The following is a 26423-nucleotide window of genomic DNA, read 5'->3' as shown; positions in this document are numbered from 1 at the left end:
AGATTAAACAGAAAATTCACACCTTTGTTACTTGAGAGGTGTGAAATCCTTTGGCAAATAAGGGAGTGACCAGGAGTTCTGTGTAAGAAAGTTGTTTTCTTTCTGATGTGCCTTGACTTTGAGAGAATACTTTCAGAGGGCAATGATTAACTTCAAGTTGATGGGCTCAAGAATGTAAGGCTCATTGTTTGGAAGGTTCTTGTTAATGGAACTTTATCTCACTCTTATGTAAAAATACTATTGAATTTGCTTTGAAGCAACTGTTCATATTTGTGTAGATGTTCATAATTGTGCTTTTATCTCACTTCTAAGTTTCCTGTAGAAAGACTTAGCCTTTTTGTTACATGTCTTGACTTCAATTCCCAATCTGTATCTTAGCAAGTTGACTTTCCAGTTATGGTCGTAATTGGCCTGTTAGATAAGTTTATCTAAATGTAAAATATTTCAGTAAAAAAGCTATACTAGCACAGCAGTTAGGTTGTGTAAAAGTCTGAGTGCAGGAAGTTAAGAAAAAGCTGTTTAAATTTTAGTGATTTCTGGTATGTCAGATGTCCCTAAAATAGTCTTACTTTCTTGGATAGAATTTTAACGTCTGAACTACTCAGAAGTTACATGGTGTTACAGAACTGTTATGACAAGTCCCACAATTGCCAGCATAAATATAAAGTAAAAAATTAGTCTGAATCTCGAGTAAGGTGTCTAGCCTTATCAGCTATGCTTATCAGTCAGGTTGATTGGGTTGTTAAGTTTGGAGAAGGCTCTGGGGGATGTTATAGCAGCTTTCCAGTCCCTGAAAGATGCATGTAAGAAAGCTGGGGAAGAACTGTTCACGGAGGCATGGAGTGATAGGATGAGAGGTGATGGTTTTAAACTAGAAAAGGGGAGATTTAGGTTGGGTGTTAGGAGAAAATTCACTCTGAGGGTGGTAGATCACTGGCACAGGTTGCTCAGAGAGGTAGTGGAGGCCTCATTCCAGGAGACATTCAGTGTCCGGCTTGATGGGGCTCTGAGTGACCGAATCTAGTGAAGATGTCCCTGCTTACTGCAGGGGGTTGGACTAGGTGACCTCCAACTTGACATCCTAGGATTGAGGAAATCCTCTAGAACTATTTCCAACTGGAAAACTAATGGTTAAAGGAGTATTATCTCCTTCAGGTTAAAACTATCTCAGAAGTGTGCTGTAGGATTAACAAACCACAGCAGTGACTGAGCACATGAATATACATTTACACTTAAATAGCTGTTAGTATCTGGGCTGTATGAGATTGTGGAGTTCTTTGGTAGCACTTCTTGCTTACTGAGGCTGGAAACCTCTTGCTCTGGGTTTGGGCTGGATAGGCCTAAAGGCTTGCTGCTTCTAAAGAAACTGTGTGTAACTTTGAGAAATTCCTAGCGTAAACATCCTGACTAAGCTACAACACTAAACTTCGTGTGTAGTTTACAGACAGGCTACCAACCTCAACTTGCTAAAGCCAGACATGAAGATTGAGGTGGCTCATGTAAAGAGGAAACATCTTCATTATTTTTTACCTGCCGAAACCTTACAGAAAAGAAAGAAGGTATGAGGATAATTTAGCTATTCTGGCAATGTTTGTTTTTACTTCAGTTACTTGAAGGCATCATTATTTTTCTAACTGTTGTTGCAGCAAAATAAACCAGATAAAAGACAAAGTCCTGTTGCGGTCCCATGCAAAAGGACTTCAGATGGAAAAGGTTCGGACAGTTCCGAAGCTGGTGTCTCTGGAACATCATTTAATCCTCCATTAAATAAGATCTCAAAACTGGATGTCTCTACAGCAGTGGCAGTAGAAAGGTTAGCACCATAACCTCAGGATTGTGATGAAGCTCCTCTTAAATGGCTGACAGTGTGAATGGGGGCTAGGATTTGTACCTGTGGATCATAAGCATATGGAAGGCTCTAATGGCTTTGGGAGCAAAGCTTAGTATCTCTGGGCATGTGGAGGGACACAGCTTCAAGAAATTTGTTTAACAAGATGACTTCAAGCAGTAGTTAAGTTCTAATGAAAGGCAGATCTTCAGCTGAAACACTGTAGCTGCTGCTAATTTAGTGGAGCAGTACAAGAGCCTGGGCAGTAAGCATCTGTCGCTTCCTGGGAAGTCTCTGTAAGCCACTTCAGCACAGGAGAAATACTGAGAGCACCCAGTACTAGCGAATACGTAGTGCCTGCTGTGGTTGGGCTGTTTGGTGCTGTAGGAAGAGCATGAAAAAAAGTAAAAATAGAAATTGGGTGCACATACGGTAGAAGAGACAACTTAATTAAAAGCAGCAGAGAGTGCTGGGTATAAGTAAACTGGAAGACAGTACCAGGGCAGAGACTTGCTAAATAAAAGGCTTCAATTGAAATTTGTTTTCTGAAGTTCAGAATAATGAAGGTTTTGTGTTAGACTGCCTGCCAGTGTGTATTTAGTAGAGCTGTGATGATGAGCTAAGAAGGTAAACGTTTGGCTCTGCATTTCACAAACTAGCCTTTTATAACCCTAGTGTCTGACTCTTACAGAAATGCTGCATATCCAAGATCTAACAATAGAGAGAGGATGTCTAACAAAGATGAGCCATTGATAACCAAGGGACCCCCCATTCCTGCTATAGATTCAAGTATGTATTGAAGTAGTGGGTAGAGTGCAGTCTTGAATTTTGTGGCTGTACACTAAGAGCTTGGTGTCTTCTACAGAAATGGAGGCTGCAGTTGCAGTGAGAACACTGGGACCTCCAGTTGGTCACAATATTCCAGGACATAATGCAGTTTTTGAACCAAGAGCAAGTTTTGTCCAAGGACAATGTGAATTAAATGGGCCTCCAATTGCAGAGCGTAAGAATGCTGTGCCAAAGAGACCTTATTCACTGATCTTCAAAGGGCCTTATTTACCTACACCAGAACAAGGCCCCAAAAAACCAAAAGATGGAGAAATGGTAAGGAAGGGGTCTAAACAGGGAGGGTTTGAAGAAGTGTTAATTACTGATGTAGAGTGAACGAAATAACTGAGAAGAAATGCATATAAACATCCCCAATGGATTCAGGAGTCAAAATTAAAGCATAATGATTTAGTAGGATATAGATATGAAAAACTGTCTTGAATGTAATCTATAGCTATTAAACACTTTTTCCCCCCAAAATCTAGTACTAGTAACTGCTTTTGGTCTGGTGGCAGGGTCTCTAAATCCTACTGTACTTAAGTGATTGCACTGTCCAATTGCTAAATAAACTGGCTTGCTTGGAAGCTGTTTTTAAATCGGACAAATATCTCATTGGAAGAGTATATGAATCTTACAGGTGTAAAAGTGTGAGCTAATCTTGCTCAGGCAGATGATTTTTGAAGCCTACAGATTGATTTGCTGCTTCAGAAATCATCAGGCTGCGGAATAGTCCACTACTGAAATGACACTGTGGAGTTTCTTGTTAAATCCTGGTTTTGAGGGAGACTTGGATTAAAGCCTGATTTGCATTAGCAATAAAACAAATCTCCTTAAATAGCCGTTCTTGTGACTCCTGTTAAGAATGGCAGCTAATAGGTTTAATGTGTTGACTGGAAGCTGTACCCAAAAGTGAAGGTAACTTTAGTATAGCAATTATTTTGAGTCTGTATTCTGTTCTTCTAGCTACCTGGCCAGGATTCAGCATTCAAAGGTGGTGGCAGTCCAGATGACAAGAGGAGACCTACAGAAAATGTAATTTTGTTGTGTTTTTATTCAATGCACTAACTGAAAAGCTGCATGGACTCTTTTGCACTTTAGTGCCTTGACTACTTCACATAAACACACGCTTGTTGATGTAAACAAAGATGCCTTTTAGTTTAACTTATTTCAGCCTGTGTTTCCCAAATATTACATCTCTCTGACTTATCTCCTAAGTCAAACTTATCTACTAGAGGATTTGTTAGCATCTAGCTCCTTGCTGGGCCTGCAATCAGGTATTTTTTTTAAAGCTGCTTGAGTCACTGATATAAGTTAAAACTACTATGAAGACTAAAGCATTCTACCTCTCAAAGGGAGGCTAGAGAACTCTAGACCTAGTGTAGCTTGCTATTGAAGCAGACCCTCAAATCAAGATCTGGTCTTGTTGGCAGAGTAAAATACTCTGTTGGAAACTTGAAATACTTGAAATGCTGTATGTGTGCTTTAAAAAACACACAACAAACTGTCAAAACCAAACAATGAAGTGGAGGTTGTAAACGTAGGTGTATATTTAGCTTTTAAGCATCTTATCAGCCAGATCATTACTGTATCAAGTAATGAATTTGACAACAGGCCTTACAAATCTCTTCTATTTTTTTTAGCCTGTCGCTGGAGGAAAATCCATGACAACTCCCTTTATCAACACCTCCAGACCACAGGTATTATTTTTCATACCTTTGTGTTCATAGACAAAGCAAAACTAGAATTTTCATTTTGCATCCTATTAATCCCTGTAAACTTGGTGTTTCTGAAGTAGTTGGTAAGCTTTTGTCTATTGTGTTTCTACTGAACCAAATAGTTAAACAGTGACCTTACAGATTTAATCACAGGAGTGAAGCCAAAGCTTCCAAGTTATTCATCTTGAAAAATCATGTTTCTGTGAACTTAAACACTGGCACAGTTTGTTTCCTGTGTTGATTTTTTTTCTTAAGCAGAAAAGATCTCTGCTCCTTGTATATCTGCCATAAAGTGATCTGAGCCTCTTACTTTAAATAACTGTTTGTTGATTTCTATGATGAAACTTGGAAGTTTTGAAGTGTATTGTGGTGGTTTAGCCAAAACTTCTCCTGGTGCTGGGAGGAAGTGTGCAGTAGGGAAAATGCTCTTCCTCTCTAAATTGGTGGTAACCAAAGAAGGGGTATGGTGGGAAAAAAACATCCTTCACTGGGTTTAGGCTGTACTGTTTTGGTAAATAAACCCTTTCCTAACTGAACATGACAACATTATTTATCTGCTGCTACTTGGAAGCTAATGAGTTTAACACTTGCCTTTTTTTCTGTGGTATCTTTTTGCGTGTTATAGAGGCTCTCCAGTAAAGAACTACCAGATTCATCATCTCCTGTTCCCACAAGTAGCATCCGTATTATTAAAAGGTCCATCAAACTTACCCTTAATGGGTAATGTGTATCTCCTTAGGTGAAGATAATCGCTTCTCAGGGGTCCATAGTATCAGTGTGTTGCAGTTACTAACAAAGTCTGGAAGGCTGCTGTGGCCATACTGGAATTGGCCAGTTAAAATCATGGTCTTATTTTATCATGTTGTTAGATGACTGCTTCCTTTTGAATGACTCCTTTGTATATTATTGTAACTGTTACTCTTTCTAATCTTTTAAAAAGTCTTAACTGTCACTAGCTGAAACAGCAGCTTCTGAAACAGCCACAAAAACCCACCTGTCCCATGACTGGGATTTAGAATGTATGTAAACAGAGTTAACTAGTCACTGTAACCCCCTTTCTGGTTTCAAGTGTGTATGAATGTGTTTGTATTTGTGCTTTCCTAATTTATGTGCATATGTGGTTCTTAAATTATTTTCCTGTTTGGCACATACACCTGTGCATCTCACAATGGTGCTCAGCTTCCTCAGCTAGTAGCTTTCCACTGTCCAGCACAGCCATGCACTACACAAGTATTGCCTCCCATGGAGGCCCAATAATAACTTAAGTATTTAAAGAAAATACAGTGAAGGATGCTACCAAGGTATGGAGTGAGATGTCCCATGTCACGTTACCTGACTTTATTTGTCTTAAGACTGTTCCAGTAGGAGACTTGAGGGTTTTATTTATTGTCACTGGGTAGTAAAGTTAAACTCAGAACACACAGTGGAAGAAGATGTACTTAAACATGGCACCAGCTGAGGCTGTTGTGACACTACTACCCACTTGCAAGCTGCAGTCTTGGAAGCAGCTGGCATGCAGAAAGTAGTTTCAGATAAACCCTGAAAGCTGTTCTAAATAGTTCCATGAAAACACATAGCAGTCTTAAGGCTGGTTCTGTAAACTGGTAACACTTCTTACCCAGTTAAGTGCATTAGGGTTATTTTGAGGGGTGGGGGAAAAAAATCTGATAATATACAAAACAAATGTCATGCTATATATTGTAATTTCTTTAAAACTTGGTGGGTTTGTAAATGAAGTTGTGTGTTTTTCCAGAGTATTTTTGTATGTGCTGTAAAATACTACCTTTCAAAGCGAAATTTCAAGTCGTAAGCCTCTTTCTTTAATGCATATGGGATCTGCTTAAACACAAACAACTAAACCAAATGTAAGATGCTGGGGGCAGTGCCACAAGAAGTGCTCTACAGGATGATGATGTCATGGTAGAGTAAATCCGAGGAGACAAGGAACACTGCTCTCCTGCTTTATTATTTTCAGGTTTAGAATTAACACCCATAGTCTGCAAACTGTGTTCACAGTGGACATCTGTTTGCAACGTGGGCAACAGATCCCTCTGATTTTTTTTTTTCAAAACTAGATGCTTGGTTTAAACAGCAATTTTGAGTTCTGATTAAGGATCCACTTAAAAGCCTGAGAGATAGCATTCCCCCTATGGCCTGTATTACAAACTTGTGGAGAAACTATGGCTATATGTACTTAGTTTTTTTCTTATTAGCTCTGGTTTCCAGCTTGTTTCAAGTGCAATTTATCATCTTTTCAAAAAGAAAAACAATTCTTGGTGGGTTTGAGAGGTATCATTCTTCCTTCTCCCCTCAAAATAAAACCAACCTACCACCCAAAACTTAAACTGCAAGGCTTAGGTTTAGTCAGCTCATGTTACTTAAGTGGCTTTCAACAGAACTACACCTTGAGTTTATGAAGTGGTTACCTCAGTGTTGTGACCCAAGTTAAAACCATGGTGTTTTGATTATTGCTGAGTCTATGCACTAGATGCAGTATGTATGAAACTTCAGCACCTGTGTGAAGAAAAATCTGTCAGAAATCTAAAGGAATTAAAGCTGGAGTAGGTGATAAAATAAACAGCAAAGCTGGTAGAAAGGTGTGCTGTAATAGTCTACAGCCCTGTAATATTACTATGCTTTTGAACAGATTCTTCCACTTAAGTATTCCAAGTTGGCTATGGGAAGTTTTGCCCTTAACCTCTGTTAGCACATACCTTTATGCAACTAGTCTCAAACTAATCCACCTAATAGAAGTATATGCCTTTGTACTGTTTGTTTTTTACTCTTGCTCTGCAATTATCTTCTAATCAATCTCTTTTTTCTTCTTCACCCCCCCCCTCAAGGTTTTTAAAAGAATGTTTTAAGAAGAATTTAGGTTACTAATTTCTCGTTTGGTCCAGCATAGGTGAGATGACACACTTTATATCAACACATTCTGACTCAATGCCTGGCAGTTTGCAGAGTGACATCACTGTTTTGGAGTTCCAGTGGATATTACAGAGCCTTGATACTGCCCCAGGACCAACTAGGTTTTATTTTAGCTGTTGTTAAATAAAATTCAAAATAACGTTTCAACTTAGATGTTTCCCTTTGTTCATGGAGCAAATCTTCTGTTAAAACAATTGAAAGGCAAGTTAATCATGCATAAAGACTTAGTGAGGGAGGCTCTTTGCTATCAACCTTCCTCTAAACCTTTTCTATCTGCTTTCTTAGCCCATAGCTCCAGATTGAAGGGCTGATGGATCTCCTTAGAGGAGCAGCTCCATCTTGAAAGTGGGGATGGTTACTAACACTGAGCAAGAAACTCCACTGCAGAAATTAAGCTCTCTTGCAGTTCTAAGTGTTAGGCATAATGTGAAGGCAGCTGCACTTCTGCCTTTGCAGTGGATGTCCCTGTAGAAACTAAGAGAGAAAGTAAGGGTATTTTGCCTTAATGAGTAAAAAGCAAAGGTGGAGGGGGAAGAAGAGTATCTTGAAATTGTTAACCTTGGCTTTGGGAGGGAGGGGGCTTATTAATACTGCCTTTATCTACGCCTAAGTGACATAAACTGCTTAGCCTGGAGACGCGAGCAGAAACTCCTCACTGTGTTTCTGTAATTACCTCATCGTGCTTCTTATAAGCAGAGGTTGTTCCTGTGCCTTGTTCCAGTAACCCACAGGCTGTGGTTGTAGTGTGCTTTACAACTGCATGCTGAGGGGTTGGCAACCACCCTGGGTTGGGGTACTCTGTGCCCTGACCCCTACGGCCATTTGATTTCCTTTGGGGCACCTCAGCCTGCGCAGTAACCTGCTCCTGTGAAAACAGTCATCTTCCTTTTCTCCAGGACTACCTCAAGGGCTCTGCAGCCTTGTCCCTCCATCTGCCCACTGTAGCGTGGCTGTGGGGGCTGCATGCCCTTTCCCCGGTGGGGTGTGGGGGAGCTGTTGTGACCTAGGCAGCCCACGCTGGGGCGGGTTTCCTGCTGTAAACCCTGTGGTGGAGGCGGGCTGGGGGCTGAGAGCTGCGTGTGTGGTGACGATGCTGGCATGTGACTGTGCTGCTGCAGTGCTCTGAGTGCAGGCAGCTGGGAAACACCGCTGCAGCCCTGTGCTGTCTGCCACCCCTGACCACTGGCCTGGAGGGGCTGGGGGGACCAGCCCCCGCTTCCTGGCCCACTCTGCTGTTGCTTTGCTGTTGCTTTGCCTTTCCTTGAATGCTTCTGGACTAAGTGGAGTAGTGGGGTATTTTTCACCCTGGAGCTTGAGGAGGGGAGTGATGGGCTGTTGAACGCTCCTTACTACTTCAGAGCTTGGGCTCCCCCAGGGCTGAGGGTTTCTTCAGCCATCGTCTACCCCTGGGGTGCCAAGCTCTGAGCATGGTCTGAGGGCTCTGGGCTCCAGGCTGGTGGACTGTGTATATTTTTCTGGGGTGATCTTAGCAAAGCAGTATCTTGGGGACTGATTTCTCTCTTGTTCCAGAAGATACAGCCTGTTGACCTCTCAGCTGTCTGACCTTCAAGAAATTTGTAGAAATCAAGAAAATCAAACTGGGACTGCTCATCCTTGGGCAGTTCCTCTCTGCTGGAAAGACCCTGTCTGAATCATCCTGCTTTCTTCACCCAACCTTGTTTCTTATTAATACCTCATCTCAATCTGATCTCAGACTTTTGCATGTGTTTTTTTTTTCCTCTGATAACTCATATAATCTTTTTTTTTTTACCCAAATCCCTCCTTGCTTCTTCTGCATTTGAACCAGGTGCCACTTTATTCTGTGCTGCTAAGAGTGAAAATCCCAGGAGTCCTGATGCTAGAGGAGAAATAACCTACCCTGTTTCAGTTTTAGTGTGTGACAGCCTGGCAATCAGCTGCCTCCTCCAGGGACCATCCAGCTCCTTCTCCACAGTATGTGTGATAGAGAGAAAGCTGATAATTTTGGCTGCTAAGCAAGTCTGTCAAGCACACGTAAGTCTAATCTTTACAGTTCAATTCCTGCCCCGATATGTCTGTGTTTTCAAAGGAAGATCAAAAAAATCCAGTAGTAATGCACTACAGCGCTAAATTTCATGCTCCTGTTTCTGAAGTGTGAAGTTAAGAGTTTCTTAACAAAAGTTTTAAGAATTCTTGGAATATAACTAACCCAGCGCACGATCCCCATGATCGTTCTTAGAAATGACTGAGTCACTTTTGTTCTGTTTTTCCTAAAAATCAGCTGGAGACCCAGCATGTGTAATCATACTCCAGAGGAAAGTTTTTAGCATGCTTGGAGTAACTGAAAATGTGGCCTTAAAATAGGAAGCGTCGACTAGCCATAACCACCAAAGTGCGTTGATTGTAATATGACAAAAATAAAGCATAGTCCCCAGTTGCTACAGCATTAAAGCTAGATAATGTGAGGCTTTATTTTGTCCCTGTAGTTTTAATTCTCCTCTGCTTTTCATTTTGCAACAGCAAGAACAAAAATGTATCAATACTGTGTCCCAGTGCGTGCATGTAAAGAAGAAAAGCTGCTTGACATGTAAGTGCTTGGCTGCATGCCTTCAGCACTGCTCTGGTATGTTTGTTGTGGTTTCTGTCAGATTGTTTTTTCTTTTCATATTTATTTGATACTGAGTTTACATTTTATTACGTTACAGCCCTTCTACTGCTTGAGCAAAAAAGGAATAAACCATCCTGGCATTGTGAGTAATGCCACTGATTTCTAGTAACTAAGCTGAAGATGTAATAGCTATTTTAAGTTACGCCTTTTCTGCTCTCCCAAATGGGGCAGGCATCAGTCAGGAAACTGAAAGTTACTCCTGCATCTGAATTGTATACACGAAACCAGAATCTTTAACTATTTCTTGCAAGACTTGTAGCTAGCCATTACTTCACTTTTGGTTTTGTCTAGATGGTATAACGTATGTTAATTTTTCCTGCTTGCTTTGGGTGGTTTTACAGGTCCTTACGTTGTGCCCTTTTCTGCTGTGTAGGCTGGCAGCTATTGGTAGAATCTGTAAAGCAACCCAGTGAGGTTTTGCTCAATGCATTTAGCAGAAACAAATCCCGCCTGTTGCATCGTGGACAATAGGAATATCGTGGATGCAGTGTTTTCTGTATCGTGATTGTTGGCAGGACAGAAACATAGCTCTCAGAAATGTAGGGAGCGGCTTTTTGAGGAAAGAGACTGTTGCAAACAGTGAAGTACTCACAATGAGAAGGCAAGGGAATCCCCTGTTTCTGTTCCTCTGTTCACCCACTAAATAAATCACTGGGTTACACCAACCGATAAGTTGCGTAAGTACAGAGATGTTTACTTTTCTGTAATTCAGCGTAAACATTTGGAACATGCCTGTAAAATTGGGAGTCTGTTAGCTGAATTATATTCCTCTTACAGAAATAAGTAATCAACAGTGTGTTAATTTTCTCTTCAGTTTTTACACATTGTGACTTCAAGTGGGGAAAATTCAGTAAAGGTAATACCTCAGTGTCCTCCAGACTCGGCTTACTTAAAGCTGTTTTCAGTTCACCTTTCAGTAACAAGTAAGCTGAGGTGGATTGGCTAGAAGCTCAATTCTGGAGCTCGCAGAGGTTCATATGTTCAGACTCAGCTCTTGCGTGTGTTCACCCTTAAAGGTCATCCCTGGTTTCTGTGGTGGTGCTGTCGATGGGGAAACCCTGCTGCACTTTTGTTTGATCTTATGTGAAGGTCTAAAAAATGTCAAAAAAAAAAAAAAAGCAAAGTAGCTACTTAGAAAAGTTTAAAGGTTTAGTATAAAACTTAGATCTCAGTGACTCCTAAGCAAGGTTGTGTTATTTCATCAGCCCCTGCTCGTGTCTTCTCAGTCAGTCTTCCTTTAGTTTAGATTGTTTTGGTTTTCAACTACTTCTTAGAGAGAGCTTTTGCTGAGAAACATGGGATGATCTTGTAATTGTGAAGTAATGGATGCTACTAAGTCCACTTAACAGAGGATGGGGCAGGGTGCCCACCAGAAGCTCCTTAGCTGCATTAAGTTTTGGTACTGTTGTGCACTGTCGCTGTTCTTCAAGCCTTGACACCATGTCATACTTCTGTCATGATTACATCTCACAAATGTCATAAAGGATTTTTCTAAATCTCTGCTTTAACAGCTGAAGAATGTAAGGTACAGAGATTAACGGTTTGCAAAGGGTCAGGCAGAAATTTTGTGGCAATACCAGAAACTGAAGTCACATTCCCTGAATGTGTGTAACTCTGTTGTTTGACCCTTTTTTTTTGTTTTAGTGTCATGTTGTCTGTGCTCACCATGGGGATTCCCAGTACATAAGTTACTGTGTCTGGCTAAGGACTGTTGTAACTATCTCTAGAGACTATAACTGAAACTGATTTTTAAGTCACTACATATGTGATATTCTTTCTTACTGCTTTTCTATATGTTTGAAAATTAGACAGCTTTTTACTTTCAGACCTTGATTACCTTCTTAAAAAAAAAAATCATAAAGTTGTTTCTGTTTTTGGTTCTCCACAAGAAGTCTCTCTAAGAATTTTAGCACAACACACAGTGCCATAGGACTCTCAGATCCAAGTTAACACAAATGCTGATGGGTAAGTTCTTACATCTTACCAGTGTGAGGGTGGATGAGGTTGTTAAGGGGGAATCCCAGTGATTCCTGATAGTAGCATTTTAATAAAATATAGTGACATATTTTCTAAGGAGCTACTACTATTGGCTACAGATATTGAATGGATGCTAAGTGTGTGTCCTTTAAAAAAAAGGGTAAAAATACCAGTGTTCTAACTGTCCAAATCATAGGTGGCTTTTTTTGTAGTCCTCATTGAAATTCTTAATTAGACACCGTGTCATAGAGAAGCTTTTTTCTGCTGCTGAGCAGTTGCTGCAGCATCTAACCACAGCTTCTATGTGAAAGATGAATGTAGCTCTTAATACTCCTGCAAAGATTTACTCAATCACTTATGTCAGCTGTTATGAAAAGTTGGATATCCCACGATACCATCTCAACATAGGGGACTCCACACTTCAGGTCATGTGCCAAAGCCACAGAGGTCTTAAGTGGCACAAAGTAATGTTCAACTATGTAATTGGAGAGGTTCTTTTTGCTCAGTGAAACGTGAATCCCAAAAATGTGTCTGAAGTGCTGCAAGACTGAACAGCTTAGAGCCTCAGTGTCACCATGGGCTTGCTGCCGACTCACAGCCATATCATCAGACTTATTTTTATTACTGTGTATTTTAGGCCCAAAGTTATTCCCCTTTTGGTTCACTGTTAACATTTACTCTTGGTTTCAGTAGAAGCCAAATCCCTTTATTTAGGAAAGGGTTGTAGCTACTGACTTGAGTTGGTTGAATTAAAAATGTTAAGCATGTAAATGGTAAATTGTTACCTCACTCTGAATGAATGATAGAGTTTACATCAAGTTGGTGGTAGACATCTCCCTTAAATGAACTTTATGTTTGCAGGGCTGTGTGTTTTTATCACTCAAACAAAATTCCAATCAACCCAAGTGGAAGCTTTGCCTGTGAGGTGTACCACTGGGCTCTTCACTTGTACAGTATTGCTACAAATGTGTTATTGCATGACCCTTAATGTAATAAACTTACTCCTGTAATCAGAGCTCATCCAGCGCAGTGAACAAGCACTGTGAGCATGCCTCCACGGTCTAAGAAGGCTCTCTTGACTTAGGAGGTGCTTAAAGCCCATCCAGCAAAGCTGGAAGAAACAGCTGAGGGAAGTTAGAGATAGCACTTCTCTCCGGCTTCAGGAGTATGAATCTTCCTAGATTTCCTGAAAAAATCCACGTAGATAAATCTCTGCTGCTTGAGCATGTCATGAGAAAAGATGGAGATGCTCTTGTAAAAGGAACCATAGAGAATTCTGGCTCCCCTCCACCTTACTGAACCAGCACAGGAATTTATGAAGACACCAACCTTCTGTTTATAAAGCACCGCCTATGCACACTGCATGAGAAAGCTCTGGGTTGGAAAACAGCCAGTGTCTTTTGCAAAAGTTGAAAGAATTGTGGGTTACAGGCTTATGAAGGGGAGGATATTGCAAAAGAAAGAGAACTGGACAGGATTGCTAGAGAATTAAGTAGCTATGGTTGCTATCAAGGGGAAGGGGAGAGGGGGAAACCACTTTAGTGTGCTAAGCAGTAACTACTTTGTGTTTTATTGTTTTCATAAACCATAAGCAGCTTGGGTTTTATCGCTTTGGGAGGTTCTTGTCACCACCTTCATCCCTGGCACACTTGAGTCCGCCTTTCCTGGCTCTGGAGCCTTCTGTTTCATCAGTTGTGATGAATTAACTGCCTGTATACAGTTAGGGAGCCAAACACTCTGTTAAAGGGAGCAAAAAATAACATTACATTTCTTTACCCCTGCTTTTTGTTATTTCAAATTAATTACACGGATGTTTGAGGCAGGGTTGCTGACCACACAACTATGGGTTGTTCATAATGTGCATAGTCTGTAATTGCTATGCTACATATAATTTATTCTGTGGTTCTGTTCAGCTATATATTTAATTTTACTTTTCCATTCTTCTTCTAGGGGCACTAGTGAACATTCTTCCAAGCAGGAAGAGTAAGGATGAGACAGTAATTGCCTGAGTAAGTTATCCAAGCAGCTGCCTTTTTTTTTTTTTCCCCTCTTGTTTTTTTTAAACTTCCCATGTTTCTGGTGTCCTCTGGCATCAGAAGAGAAGTATGCACTACTCCCAGGCTATGTAAACGATAAATTCTGTCTACATTACAACTAAAACAGAGACAGGTCACATGGCTTCCACTTGACCAGTTACAGCACTGCTGTTTAGCAAATAAGGTTTTAACGGTGTTGCAAGTGTGGAGTCCTGAACTGACCAAGTCTGGAGTAACTGGGTCACCTGCCAAGGAGGTTGTTTTGTTTTTGTGATGTAGGTCATGGGAATATTTGCAGAAACAAAAGTGCTATAATTAAGTTGCTGTACCAGTATTTATATTGACATTGAAGCTTAAAATATATATTCAGGAAACAGAAAGAACACCATGTGTAACTAGGATATGGGAAAGGAATGTAAACTCCTGTTTTAAAAAGCCCAGTAATTAAATGTCATGGATTTTTGAAGAAATGTTGGAATTATTTCAGGTTTGCTTCTTAATGGGCTTTTTGCACCCTGAGAGCATTGATATTGCCCATTGTTGGAGAAACATAATTAGCAGCAGTAGCATAACAGAGCTCAGGGACCCCAACAAGAAATTGGTGTGCCACTGGATAAATCCCTGAAACAAAGAGCAGTTCCTGGCCTGGAGAGCTGATGGTTAAGTTTAAGTCTATTATAAACACAATGTACACTTCTTGTGAAGTAGAGAGGATGTATAACTATCTAGATAGTATCATATGTAGTTACTTAAACATGGAAGAGATCAGCTTGACCCTGGGGTTGCCATGAAGCCAAGGAGCTGTAGTCTCACATCACCTTGGTTGTGGTGTGGAGGCAGGATGATAAATCCCAGCAAATTGCCCCAAAGCCTAAAAATAGAGCGCAAGAATAGGTGAATATAGTAAAAAAGGATACCACCAGCGATTTACAAGACAGGATCTGTCAGCAAGCTGATTGCTATCTGTAAAGAAAGCTGGAATTAAAGCTTGGCAGCAAGACCTTCCTCCAAGTAGTCTCCCTTGGAGGCTAGGTAAGTGTGAAAGACTTGCAGCCATAAAAGCATCCAGAAGTGAATTGTCTCAGAACTGAATGGTTCTGAATTGCAACAGTATTTCTTCATATTGCTTATAGGTGGGTGTGGACCATAATAAATATTAATGAAGTGTGGTAGTTAGCTGTACTTCAGACAAGTCTGAGTCTCACCGATTTGGCCAGCTCCAGAATTCACTTGTTACCGGACTTGGCAGGACTCACGCCATTGGGAACAGATTTGGCAGGTTGCTTACTGAATTAGAAATGCCTATTCTATCAAAAGCTTTGAAGTGGTGTTACATCTGAGTCAGTTTGCTTGTTGGTTTTTGCCTTTGCAGGGCAAGAAAAGGTGATAACAAACTGGAACAGCAGTGTTATTTTCAACAAATTAACAAACTTTTAAAAGTAGACCTATAGATTTAGCTCTAGGTCTGATGTTTTTAAATACAAATGATTATGTAGCTTCACAGAAATACACTGCAAATTCAAGTAGGAACTTTGGTCTCAGTTAATTTCATGCTATACAAGTCATTATTTATGCAGGTTTCCTTCAATTCCTGGAAGTCAGTGGGTTGTCTTCTGGCTACTTTTCTCAGCCGTGAGAGCTCACAGTACCGCAAAGGCTAAAGATTCTCAGCCTGATGCACAAAGATCTCAGCCTTGCTGGGCTGGACAAAGCATGAAACCACACAAGCATGACAAGCAGCTAGCCGCTGGTGTAGTGAGATTTACTGGGAAGGCAGCGAGTTGAATGGCCTTTCAGGAAATCATTGAGGTGACCACGAGGGGGCATTTTATCAAACACGGCAAACCCAACTGCATTACTCAGAGTGGCATCAAGGCCCTGAAAGGATGAGCTGTTGTGACAGCCAGGAGAGGAAGGCCAGTGGAACTGTAATCAGGCACTTCATTCCAAACACCCGCCCACACACACAAACACACACACCCCCACACACACGCGGCTTTTAGTTCCTACTCTTTTGATATTTGAAGCTGTAATGCTTATCTTCTAATTGCTGAGCCTAGTGCAATGGAAAAATTGAGTTGCATGTCCCAGCCTTTGTGAAACAATTCAACAGGCTGATTTTTTTTTTTTTCTTCAGCACTGCTGACTTGGCTTGCAGCCCAGAGTTTCACTGGAGACTAATCAGAAGTAGAACTAGGACATCAGTGGCTTTGCTACATAGATTTCATCCTTTCTACACCTGCATGTTGAGGATTCTTCCCATTAAGCGGGGGGGGGGGGGTTTAGTATTCACCTTTATATACGGCATTGGTCTTCAAGCCAGCCAGCTCTAGGCCTTGTTCTAATCAATTCTTCTTGCCACTGATGTGTTTCTGTCATTTCTTTCTTGGGTTAGACCTTCTTCCTCGAGTTCCTGCATTTAATTGCCAGAAGTAGCTTGTGGTGGCAATTCTCCCTTCATGTCTGCTCTCTTTTCATTCAACAGGTCTGTTTCTTCCACTGCGCAGGGCAAAGAATCCATTCAGTTCCTCTTCTCTCAACGTGAGTATTGTGCAACAGGTATCTTGAAGAATTCTTCATTTTCCTGGCTTATTGTTCTTTTTAATGAAAAAATTAGTGTCAGAAGATTGATACATACAGTTTTTACTCACACAGAGGAAAGTACTCTTTTTTTTAGGCACCTAAAAACATTCTTACTACACCTAAGGGATACGTCAGACTGAAACAGAGAGAATGCTGCTTGGATTTTATCTGCTTTCAGCAATGTTAATGTTTATAAGTGGAATTTCTCAGCAGATGAATATTGGTTAAACATATTGGGATATGAGAGGTTAACTACTACATTGATTACAAAAAGGATGTCAAATTTTCCTCAAACATCCTAAAAACAAAATGGACAAGTCAGGCAACTGTTACCAAGTGAACAAGACTGTGAAATAGCAAAACCCATCACTGCTCTGTGTGAGGAAGCAAGGGGTTTTAACCTTGTCACTAGGAGTAAAAATTGTAGCCTTGCTAGAATGATGGCCTTTTTTTAGTAAATCTGAATTATTTTATTGCAGCATACTAGTAAACCAGCTGTATATGTGTGCACAAAGGTCAGATGGGGTGAAGCAACGGTGTTGATTGTGGCCTGTTCGCAACTATTGACGGTAAGACTTTGCATGGTGAGGTGGCACTATGACACACAGCCCCAGGCCATTTGTGAAAAGGGCTAATGCAGGTCTAGATAAGATGAGTAGCTATAGATATGCTTTGCATACATAGGAGGATTTAGGCATAAACTAGTCCCAGAAGGTGTTACGTGTTTATGTTCAGCCCAAAACGTGGTGTCACTTTCCATGATTTCTGAGTGTAATCCTTTAACTGGGCAAGTCAGAACTATGTGAGTTATTGGGCTAGACATTTAAAAATAATGTGTAAGACTTCAAATTAAAAGGAGACACATCTGTTGTGGCTGTACTGAAACAACGTCCCTTTTTATCTCTTTATTAATGTCTGCAGATACTGTCTTCTGAGACTCTTGAAGCTGAAGGTGATGTTAGGTAGCCTAAACTCCTTAGGAACCCTGAGGAAATCTAATAAAAAGATGGATGAGCGATTATTGTTATCGTCTGTGGCCTGATCCAGTGCATAAGGGCTGGCTGGTATGTGCTGGGGTTTTGGGGGGCAGGAAAATTAACATGAGCATATGTTGTTTATTTTTTTCAGTATGTAGCTAAGGTATTGTACTAGCCTGCTCTTGCCAAAGAGATGACTCCTATCCTTCCTTCTGCATACGTTTTTTTGGAGGCTGCAGCTCGTGTAATTCTGTTGCTTCACTTAATACTAACAATAGTGCTACAGCTTGGAGAGTTAGTGTATTAGGAAAAAAACAAATGATTCTGTGTGGAAAAAGTTTGTTTTCTGCTGATTTATCTTATGTTCATCATCTTATGAGCTCATCTCTTCCCAAAGTATTCTCACTACAGTGCTGCTTGATGAGGGCAATCTTGATTGTGGCATAAGAAGTTTGCCTGTTTCATAGGTGGCTGGATCAGCTTCACTGTAACATGGGGCTTTTATGTAGCTCAGTGCAAAAAGAAGAGTCATTTTTTTTTTCTTTGCCTGCCAACGAATGCAGAAGGTTTTTCTTTATTAAAATCACAGAATCATAGGGGTTGGAAGGGACCTCCAGAAATCATTGAGTCCACCCCCCTTGCCAAAGCAGGTTCCCTAGGACAGATCACACAGGTCGGCATCCAGGCGGGTACTGAGTATCTCCAGAAAGGAGAGTCCACGCCCCCATGGGCAGCCTGTCCCAGGGCTCTGTCACCCTCACTGTGTAAAAGTTCTTCCGCATATTGCTGTGGGACTTCCTGTGCTCCAACTTACAGCCATTGCCCCTTGTCCTGTCCCCACAGACAACTGAAAAGAGGCTGGATATTTCCCCCTGTGCTCCACACTTGAGATCTTTATAAACATTAATTAGGTCCCCCCCTTAGTCTTCTTTTCTCAAGGCTGAGCAGCCCCAATTCTTTCAGCCTTTCCTTGTAGGAGAGATGCTCCAGGCCTTTAATCATCTTCATAGCCTTCTCTGGGAGATCTATGACAGGAGATCCCTGTCTTTTTTATACCAGGGAGCCCAGAACTGGACACAATACTCCAGGCAGGACCTGATCAGGGCAGAGCAGAGGGGGAGGATAACCTCCTTTGACCTGCTGGCCACGCTCCGTTTGATGCACCCCAGGATCCCATTGGCTCTCTTAGCCACCAGGGCACACTGTTGGCTCATGGCCAATCTGTCATCAACCAGGACCCCCAGGTCCTTCTCCTCAGACCTTTTCTCCAACAGGTCACCCCCAGCCTGTACTGATACAAGCTGTTATTCCTTCCCAGGTGCAAGACTCTACACTTGCTTTTATCAAACCTCATCTGGCTTCTCCCTGCCCAGCTCTCCAGCCTGCCGAGGTCTCGCTGAATGGCAGAGCAGTGTTCCTGCATGTCAGCCACTCCTCCCAGCTTTGTATCATTGGGTACTTGCTGAGGGTGGATGCTATTCCCTCATCAAGGTCGTCAATGAAGATATTAAACAGGACTGGACCCAACACCGAGCCCTGGGGAACACCGCTAGTCACAGGTCTCCAGCTAGACTCTGCTCCACTGATCACCACCCTCTGAGCTCAGTTTGACAGCCAGTTCTCAACCCACCTCACTGTCCTCTCATCTGTCCCCTACTTTCTCAGTTTTGCTATCAGGATGTCATGGGAGACAGTATCAAAAAGCCTTGCTGAAGTCAAGGCAGATGACATCCACTGCTCTCCCTCCATCTACCCAGCTGGTGATGACATCACAGCAGGCCACAAGATTGTTCAAGCATGATCTCCCCTTGGTGAATCCATGCTGACTACTCCTCATAACGTTCTTTTCTTCCAATAAAAATAAAGGAAGAACTCACAAACTGTGGTATGTGTTTGGAACACTGGGATGAGGAGAAAAGAATAGGAAACGCTTGAGAGGACTAGGAAGTGCCTACGAACTTCTGCTCTGAAAACTAACTCTGGGAAGGAAGGACTGTGACTGGGAAATTTTAGAGGTATCTATCAATTTCTCAAGCTAAAAAGGCAGTGTTGTGCTACAGTTCCACTCTGTCAGGAATCTAGCACCTCTGCTCTGTCTTCCAGAAACTTGTTCCAGCCTTGGTGGTATCGCATTCCTTGCTGCTGGCATGGTCATTTCTGTGACTGTGCATGGAATTGGCTCAGTAAAAACTGAACCAGCAGAAAAAAACAGTCTTTTTGTTTCCTCCAAGTTACTTGTAAGTGAGCTCTCCTGTGGCCAAAGGAGCGCTTGCAACAGCATAAGGACTCGCATGAGTGAGTTGCCTGGAGGTGAGGAGAGATGGAAGAGACTGCCTCTTTCCGACACCGCAGTCGAAAGTGTTCATGGAACCATCATTTCATTATGCTCAGCACTTTCAGTGATGAATAGTTCATCCCCTGAAGAAGTTGCATCATGAGTGAATAAGGTAGAAGTGTGGGAGCAAGGAAGTATCTTCTCTGACTTCTGATGGGGAAATTGAGGCTCAGAGAATTAAACGACTTGCCAAGAGCCGAATTCCAGACTCCTGAATCATAGCCTTGTGCCTTATCCACAAGACCTACCTTTCTCTATTAGCATTTCCTTTCTCTCCACCCTGTTTTGAGATGAGGCAGGGTAGCATTGTTCTATGTCAAACAAACTCAAAGCACGGTACAGGAATGCTTCCAGCAGAATGGCTTGAACAGCCTTTGAGTTTATCATTAATCTGGAAGCCATGAGTTTTCTTGGAATGGCTTCTGCATTACAACTTTCCTCAGGACCAATAACTACAAAGCTTTAAACGTCAAAAGGCCTGACAGTGTTTAAATAAGAGGCCTTTGAGATTAAAAAAAACATACTTCAATGAACAAAAGGTTTCTTAAGGTGTAGAGGATTGGAAATTACTAATGGGGGGGTGGTGGTGAGGTTTTTGAGGTACAGTGGTTAAGGAAACAGGACTTTTTACTTTATTCCATAAGGAGAGAAGTGAATGATTCTATCTTTATTCCTAGTATGATGTACCTGATAGGAGAGTCATAATTTAAAAGTACCCTAGTGCCTACTTGGCTGCCTGACCAGACCAGTGATAAACTGCTTATCTTTGATCTAAGTCAGATAGCTGGGAACAGGAAATAAAGGCTTAGCAGTTTGCCTATGCTGCTTTTGTATCACAGCAGGCTTTAGCAGACTTCACTGGGCAGTGCCGGCACTAAGCACCACTAGAGAGCTGCCATCCTGGGCTTGACAAGTATCATGTCAAACACTCAGCCCTTTGCTGTAGGAAGTTTTGGTGATTGGTTTGGTTGGGTGGGGTTGTTTTTTTCCCCTGCTCTATCCTTTTCTCTTCTTGCTTGCCCCAAGACATTCCCTGCCAGGGCATGAAGCTTAATTCCTTACAGCAACTCAGGTGTTAACTTCACTAGTGCAGCAGCCAGTGAAGAGCAAGAGGGAGGACTTGTCTTTGGGCTTGTTTGGTGGAGAAAAACGGGATCTTAAAATACTTGCTTTTAACTGGAAGACAGGAAGTGAAGTGCTGGATCAAACTGGTCTAAGAATTCTGATATCTTGCCTCTGGGTATAGCCAAAGTCAGCTGATAAAAATAATAGTGATGCACCTGGCTTTTGTTATGCAATGCTACAGGAGGGGAATTCCGTCCTCTTTTTTTGCACAGATCTGCATATGCCCAGAGTTATGACATGTTCTTACACTCCATGGCAGTTGCTGACCGGGTTTCTGTAATTACTACTGCTGTACTGCCATTCCCTAGTTCGCATCGCTCTCATGGGATAATCTTTGTGCCATAGATTCAGATCGCAGCAGAACAAAACTCCATACAGGATCGCCACAGGAGTAGAGGAGCCTGTCTACATGCTTGCACAATTTTGAGTGAGGCCTCTTTAATTTGCTTAGGTTTTTGCCCTTTAATTGGGTAGGCTTCTCAATTTCTGGAGAACTTCCTCTGGTTTAGGAACATGAATGTATTATAAAAGTCACCCAGGGCTTAGGCTGAAAGATCACTTTGCCCCATAATTGCATTTTTCCTTGGGCACTAGCTTATGGCTACCGTTGGAAAGAAAAAATCTGTCAAGAAACTCTTAGTCACACTGTCCTTCCTCCAGTAACTTTGTTCAAGGACTTCCTCAGCCAGATCTAGTCTCCGTGTATTCAGATGATGGGATTGTATAGATCTTACGCAGTGAAACACATCAATATGGTTGGTTTTCCTCAATTTTACTCTATAGTGTTTTCATTTTAGGGAAGAGATGGAGTTAAATTTTTTTTTTGATGCTACAGGAAGTGCAACCCACTCATCTTAATAATATCAAGAAGCAGTTTGTACCCTAGACACCGTATGTGAGATCCTGCCTCAATTTCTAACCTGCAGTTCTAAGGATTATCTTGGAGTAGCCTGTTCCTGCAAGCCCTAAGAGTTAGAGTTCAAAAGAGCCGGTGAAAATAGGGAATGTTTATTGATGTTTTAGTCATAACATGGTATTTGTATTGCCTGGGATACTGCTCTTACGTCAGTTTAGACTGTATAGCCTATAAAAACACTTTCCTTCTGAAGAAATGAGTAGACACTTCTGTTTTGAGGTGCAGTTTCGCAGGTGCCTTGGTCTGTGTCTGTTCAGTAGTGTCGTGGCCTAAAGAGGTAGGTGGGAACCAGGGATATAACCTATCTTTAGGGAAGCACCTAAATTCATTCTTGAAAGGCCACAATTTACTATCTGAGATTTTGCAAACCAGCCTGAAGATAAGAAAGGAAAAGGGTTTAGTCACTTCATGTGCCTGCACCAACCGCTTGCTTCCCATCCAAACCTGAAACTCACATCAATACTCCAGTCCACATCACTCCTGTGTTCTGCAGGGACAACGTATGCCCTCAAATTGAGAGTGCTTCTCCAGCCTTTTGACTTTGTGAGTGAAGAATGTCCAAATCTGCTGTGCCACAGCTAAGTGTTGATTATAAAAAACTGAAATAGTGTCTAATACTAAATGTTGATGTGCTAAATGTGCTTGGATGTGGGTGCTTAGAGAAAAATAAGGGTTGTGTGTTTTCCTCTTGACTGCCTTGATGCTTCTTTCACCATAGAGCAGCACAAGTAATGAGACACTGAACTGTGAGCATCCTCCACAGTCACATTCTGCCCCACTGGCACCTTCTCACCATGTTGCTGAAAAGGCAAGAGAAAAGCCTCTGCCCCTCACCTCAGCTCAGCTACCTCCTTGAAGAATGTTTTGTTTGAGGTCTCTTGTTAGTGTGTTGTGTGCATACATGTAGGTAAAGTTTGAGTCAGGTTTTGAGTATTAGAACCACTTTCCTGTTTTCTTGTACATCATCAATTACAGGGCACTTGAGAAATCCATGAAGACATAAAGATTAGTCTGAATTTCTCCTGGATTTAGGGAGCTGCTAGTTAGTACCTATGTTTTTAGGGGTTGTTTTCTTTTTGTGGGAAAGAAGATAAGCAGTTGTGGTGTTCTGGCAAGAAACTAACCCACAACCATAGAATTATTTCAGCAGAATATCTAAATAAATATAGCTGTTCTTCCATTTAATGTCCTAGACCAAATGTCACAGCCACTGTGATTATCCTGTGTGCCCCCAAGACCCTTCTGTTCTGACTCGAGTTACACATTTGACAAGGGGTTGACAATCCTACTGTATGACCAACTGTGAATCTTGAAGGAAAGTCTTGCTTGTGGGAAGGAGAAAGAGAACTCCCATTCATAGGAAATATAATGAGAGCAGTGCAAAACCAAAGTTATAAACAGAAGTCCTTGTAAGCTGAGGCAGACTACAGCGCAGGACGCATAGCGGGGCCTTGGGCAGCCTCTGACGCTGAATGGTGTGGGTTAAGGTATGGATTTCCGATTACAGAAGAGCATTTTTTTGCTGTGGTTCATTTCTATAGATCCCAATAACCTTTGCTTTTAAAAAGAGAGGGTGAGGAAACGAGAACTTGTAGTTATATGTGCTCGAGAGGTGCCTTTGGAAGTTTTTCTTATGATTTCTTTTTCAAGCATATTAATTTCTTTAACAGTGTTTTCACTTGTGACACTGTCTTGCATTCCCAGAGCAAAGATTTAAGAATAAAAAAAAAAATTAAGCCTTGTTGCTAATTAAATGTAGTCTTATACCATAGCTAAGTAGCGGCTTGATGTTCCTTTGTGTTCTCTTCCCAAGGGGTTTTAATGCCCCTAGATTTGCTTGTTCTTTACTGACCTCTCCACCTGACCCCAACCTGGGGCTGGCTGCGGGGTTGGTCCCAGTGTCCAGCTCCTGCTTCACTTAGACTGTCCTGGATGAGATCTGTTTCAGATTTGGCGCGCTGATTGTTGTGATTTAATTGGCTTGTGGCTCATTAAGTTTACCTTACTTTCAATATCAGTCTTTTCTTAGTTCAGTTTTGTTATTGCTGACTGTGACCACTGGACCCTGTGCAAGTGAGACAAACGTGGGTAACAGCTCCTGCTCGAGAGGACTAGGGAGTGGGAAAGCGGGGTGTTGGGGATGGCGGGAGGCTGCTCAGGCATCCGACTTCTCTGTGGTGAAGAAACGTTTGGAATAGAAGGGTGAGTGCCAGGGGCTAGCCTGTCTCCGGGGAAGAAACACCCTCTGGTAAATGGAGTTTAACTCTTTACTTCTGCCTCTCGCGAAGCAAAGGAGAGGGACAGTGGCATAACCTCCTTCCCCTTGCCCTCTCCGGAGCGGGGGCTCGCGGGGCGGTGCGGCCGGGGCCAGGGAGGGGGCGTCGGCCCCCGCTTCGCTCCGCTCCGTTCCTCTCCGGCCGCGCTCCCGGGCGGGCGGGGCGCCGCGGGGGCGGGAAGCCGGGGCGGGGGGCGGCAACTCGCACGTCCGCCCGCCGGGAAATTCCCCCTGAAAAGGGCGGTGTGCGGGGCGCGGCAGCGCAGCCGGGCAGGGCGGGAGGGAGGGAGGGAGTCGGGCCTGGGCGTCCCTCAGAGCCAGCATTCGTCTTGTGCCTCCGAGGCGGTGCGGGGCCCGGGCGGGGAGCGCCGGGGCGGCAGTGGGCCGGAGCGGCTGCACGAAGCTGTCAGCATGGCCGGTGAGCGGCGGATCGGGCCCCAACGCGGCGGGGTGGGGTGTGGGGTGCGGGTGCCGTCCTTGGTGGGAGCGGCGGGGAGTGCCGGAGGGAGCGGCCCCGCTTCTGTCGGGGCCCCGCGGGGCCGCTGCCCTCCCCGGCCCGGCATCGGCGCGGTGCGGGCGGCGGAAAGCCGGGGCCCCCTCCGCCCTTCCTCCCTGCTTCGGTCGCTTTCGTTATTTAAACTGCCTCGCCGAAGAAGCGATAGGTGGTTTAAGGGAAACGCGAAGCGTGGCTGGTGCTTACTTTTAGCTGTGAGGGATGGTTTGCTTCTCCTCTTCCACCATCTCCCAGTTGACTTAAGCCCGTAGGCAGTCAGAGGTGGGTGAGTAACAGTGCGAGGAAGGGTGACAATGCTCTTGCCCCATCATCCCAGCATCTGCTTTTGATATTAAATCCATTTCCGTGTAGCCTGTTAAATAGATTTATGGAAAAAATTAATGAAGGAACTTTATGAGGTCGTTCGGATTAGTTGTGACAAGATCTTCCGAAGTTGGTAGTTTCAAAACGGATCCTTTTTAAATCGTGTCATTAAAACGTTTAGGTGTTGAATAAACACCTCGGTCTGGTATCTGGGCTAGAGACATCGATAGACCAAAGGTTCTGTGATGCTCAAGAGGATCCTGTTCACATAGGAACTCGCCTATGAGAATGCAAATGAATAAGAAACAGAGATGGTATAAATGCAAAGTGATGCAGATAAGGGATCGTGCATTGAGTAATTACAACAAAAAGCACAATTAAGTTTCTTTAGGCTAAATTAAACTCTCATCCTTTCAGAAGGTGTTTTCTCTGGTATCTTTCTTAAGGTTTAAAAAAAAACCCCAAAACTTAAGACTTGGTAGCAGTTAATTAGAATAGCATTTCTAGGGAAAGATGCTCTCCAGCCTCAGAACTTCGGGGGGGGTGGTGTGTGTGTGTCTGTTCAGTTCCTACTTAGCCAAGTATGAACTTTCACTCCTCTTAAACCTATGTGAGAAGTATCGACAGAGAGAAAAAAAACCAACTAGATTTGCATGGAGGCATATTTTAAACGTTAAGTTGCATTTTGGAGCAGTAAAACTGAAGTGGGATAGCGCTTTCTTTCTTTTTTCTTGGGGTATTCATATATTTTCAGTGTAATTAGGAACCAGATAAGGAAATTTTCAGCAGGGGAAGTTCATAACTTCCTGGTACTAGCTAGCTTTTGTACTTGTGTTTTTTCTTTTTTTTTTTTTTCTTCTTTTGGTTGCTGTTTTGTAATGTAACACGATAGTAAAGAGGAAGTTCATGAACAGTTTTGTATCTGTTAAAGCCAGTATGGTTTATGGAGTCCTAGGTAGATTACTGCCTTCTGAAATAAAAACACATTTAGGCTTCTTGTTATTTCCAAAAGCTCTAGGATGGGGTGTAACAAAACCTCCACCATAGTCCCGTTTGCCTGAGGTGCTGCAGGAGGTTTGAAGCACATAGGTTGTCTGCTCTTGCTTTTCAGAAACAGGTGTTGCTCTGGAGAACGTAGGGTTGACCAGTGCAGTGACGTAGAAGTTGAAAGGCAATACTTCTGCTATCTGTCTCACTGAAGTCACCTCGGATATCTGGGTTTTGGGTGATACTTTCACATCTTCCGTGGGGATCCATAACCGCTCTACTTTCGCATGCAGATGTTGCTGGAGAGTCTCTTCACAGGCTGCTCCTAGTTGTGCAAGCAAAAGATAAATTGTGTAGTCCTTCTCAGCCTGCTTCCTTTGGGCAAAGCAAGAAGGCAAATCACATGAACCCTTGATCCTGTTGTGGCCTTGCTTGGTAGCAGCATGTCA

General features: G+C 42.6%; 1 protein-coding gene across 1 annotated transcript in view; it reads left to right on the top strand.

The window, feature by feature from the left end:
- Positions 1 to 24935, top strand: part of PAPOLG (poly(A) polymerase gamma) — a gene marked incomplete at both ends in the record, with an annotated part of 37189 nt that extends 12254 nt beyond the window's left edge. Inside the window, 8 exons of the mRNA XM_084261137.1 lie at positions 1438 to 1559; positions 1647 to 1813; positions 2520 to 2617; positions 2694 to 2932; positions 3620 to 3688; positions 4997 to 5091; positions 16445 to 16500; positions 24184 to 24935. Of these exons, the coding sequence (XP_084117263.1) occupies positions 1438 to 1559; positions 1647 to 1813; positions 2520 to 2617; positions 2694 to 2932; positions 3620 to 3688; positions 4997 to 5091; positions 16445 to 16500; positions 24184 to 24935 (1598 nt within the window). The remainder of the gene's footprint in view (positions 1 to 1437; positions 1560 to 1646; positions 1814 to 2519; positions 2618 to 2693; positions 2933 to 3619; positions 3689 to 4996; positions 5092 to 16444; positions 16501 to 24183) is intronic.
- Positions 24936 to 26423: the final 1488 nt, after the last annotated feature.

The sequence above is a fragment of the Gallinula chloropus genome (assembly GCF_964237585.1).
Source record: "Gallinula chloropus genome assembly, chromosome: 3".
NCBI classification, from domain to species: Eukaryota; Metazoa; Chordata; class Aves; order Gruiformes; family Rallidae; genus Gallinula; species Gallinula chloropus.
The sequence above is the reverse complement of the archived record's forward strand: the minus strand, read 5'-3'. Positions and strand labels throughout refer to the sequence as shown.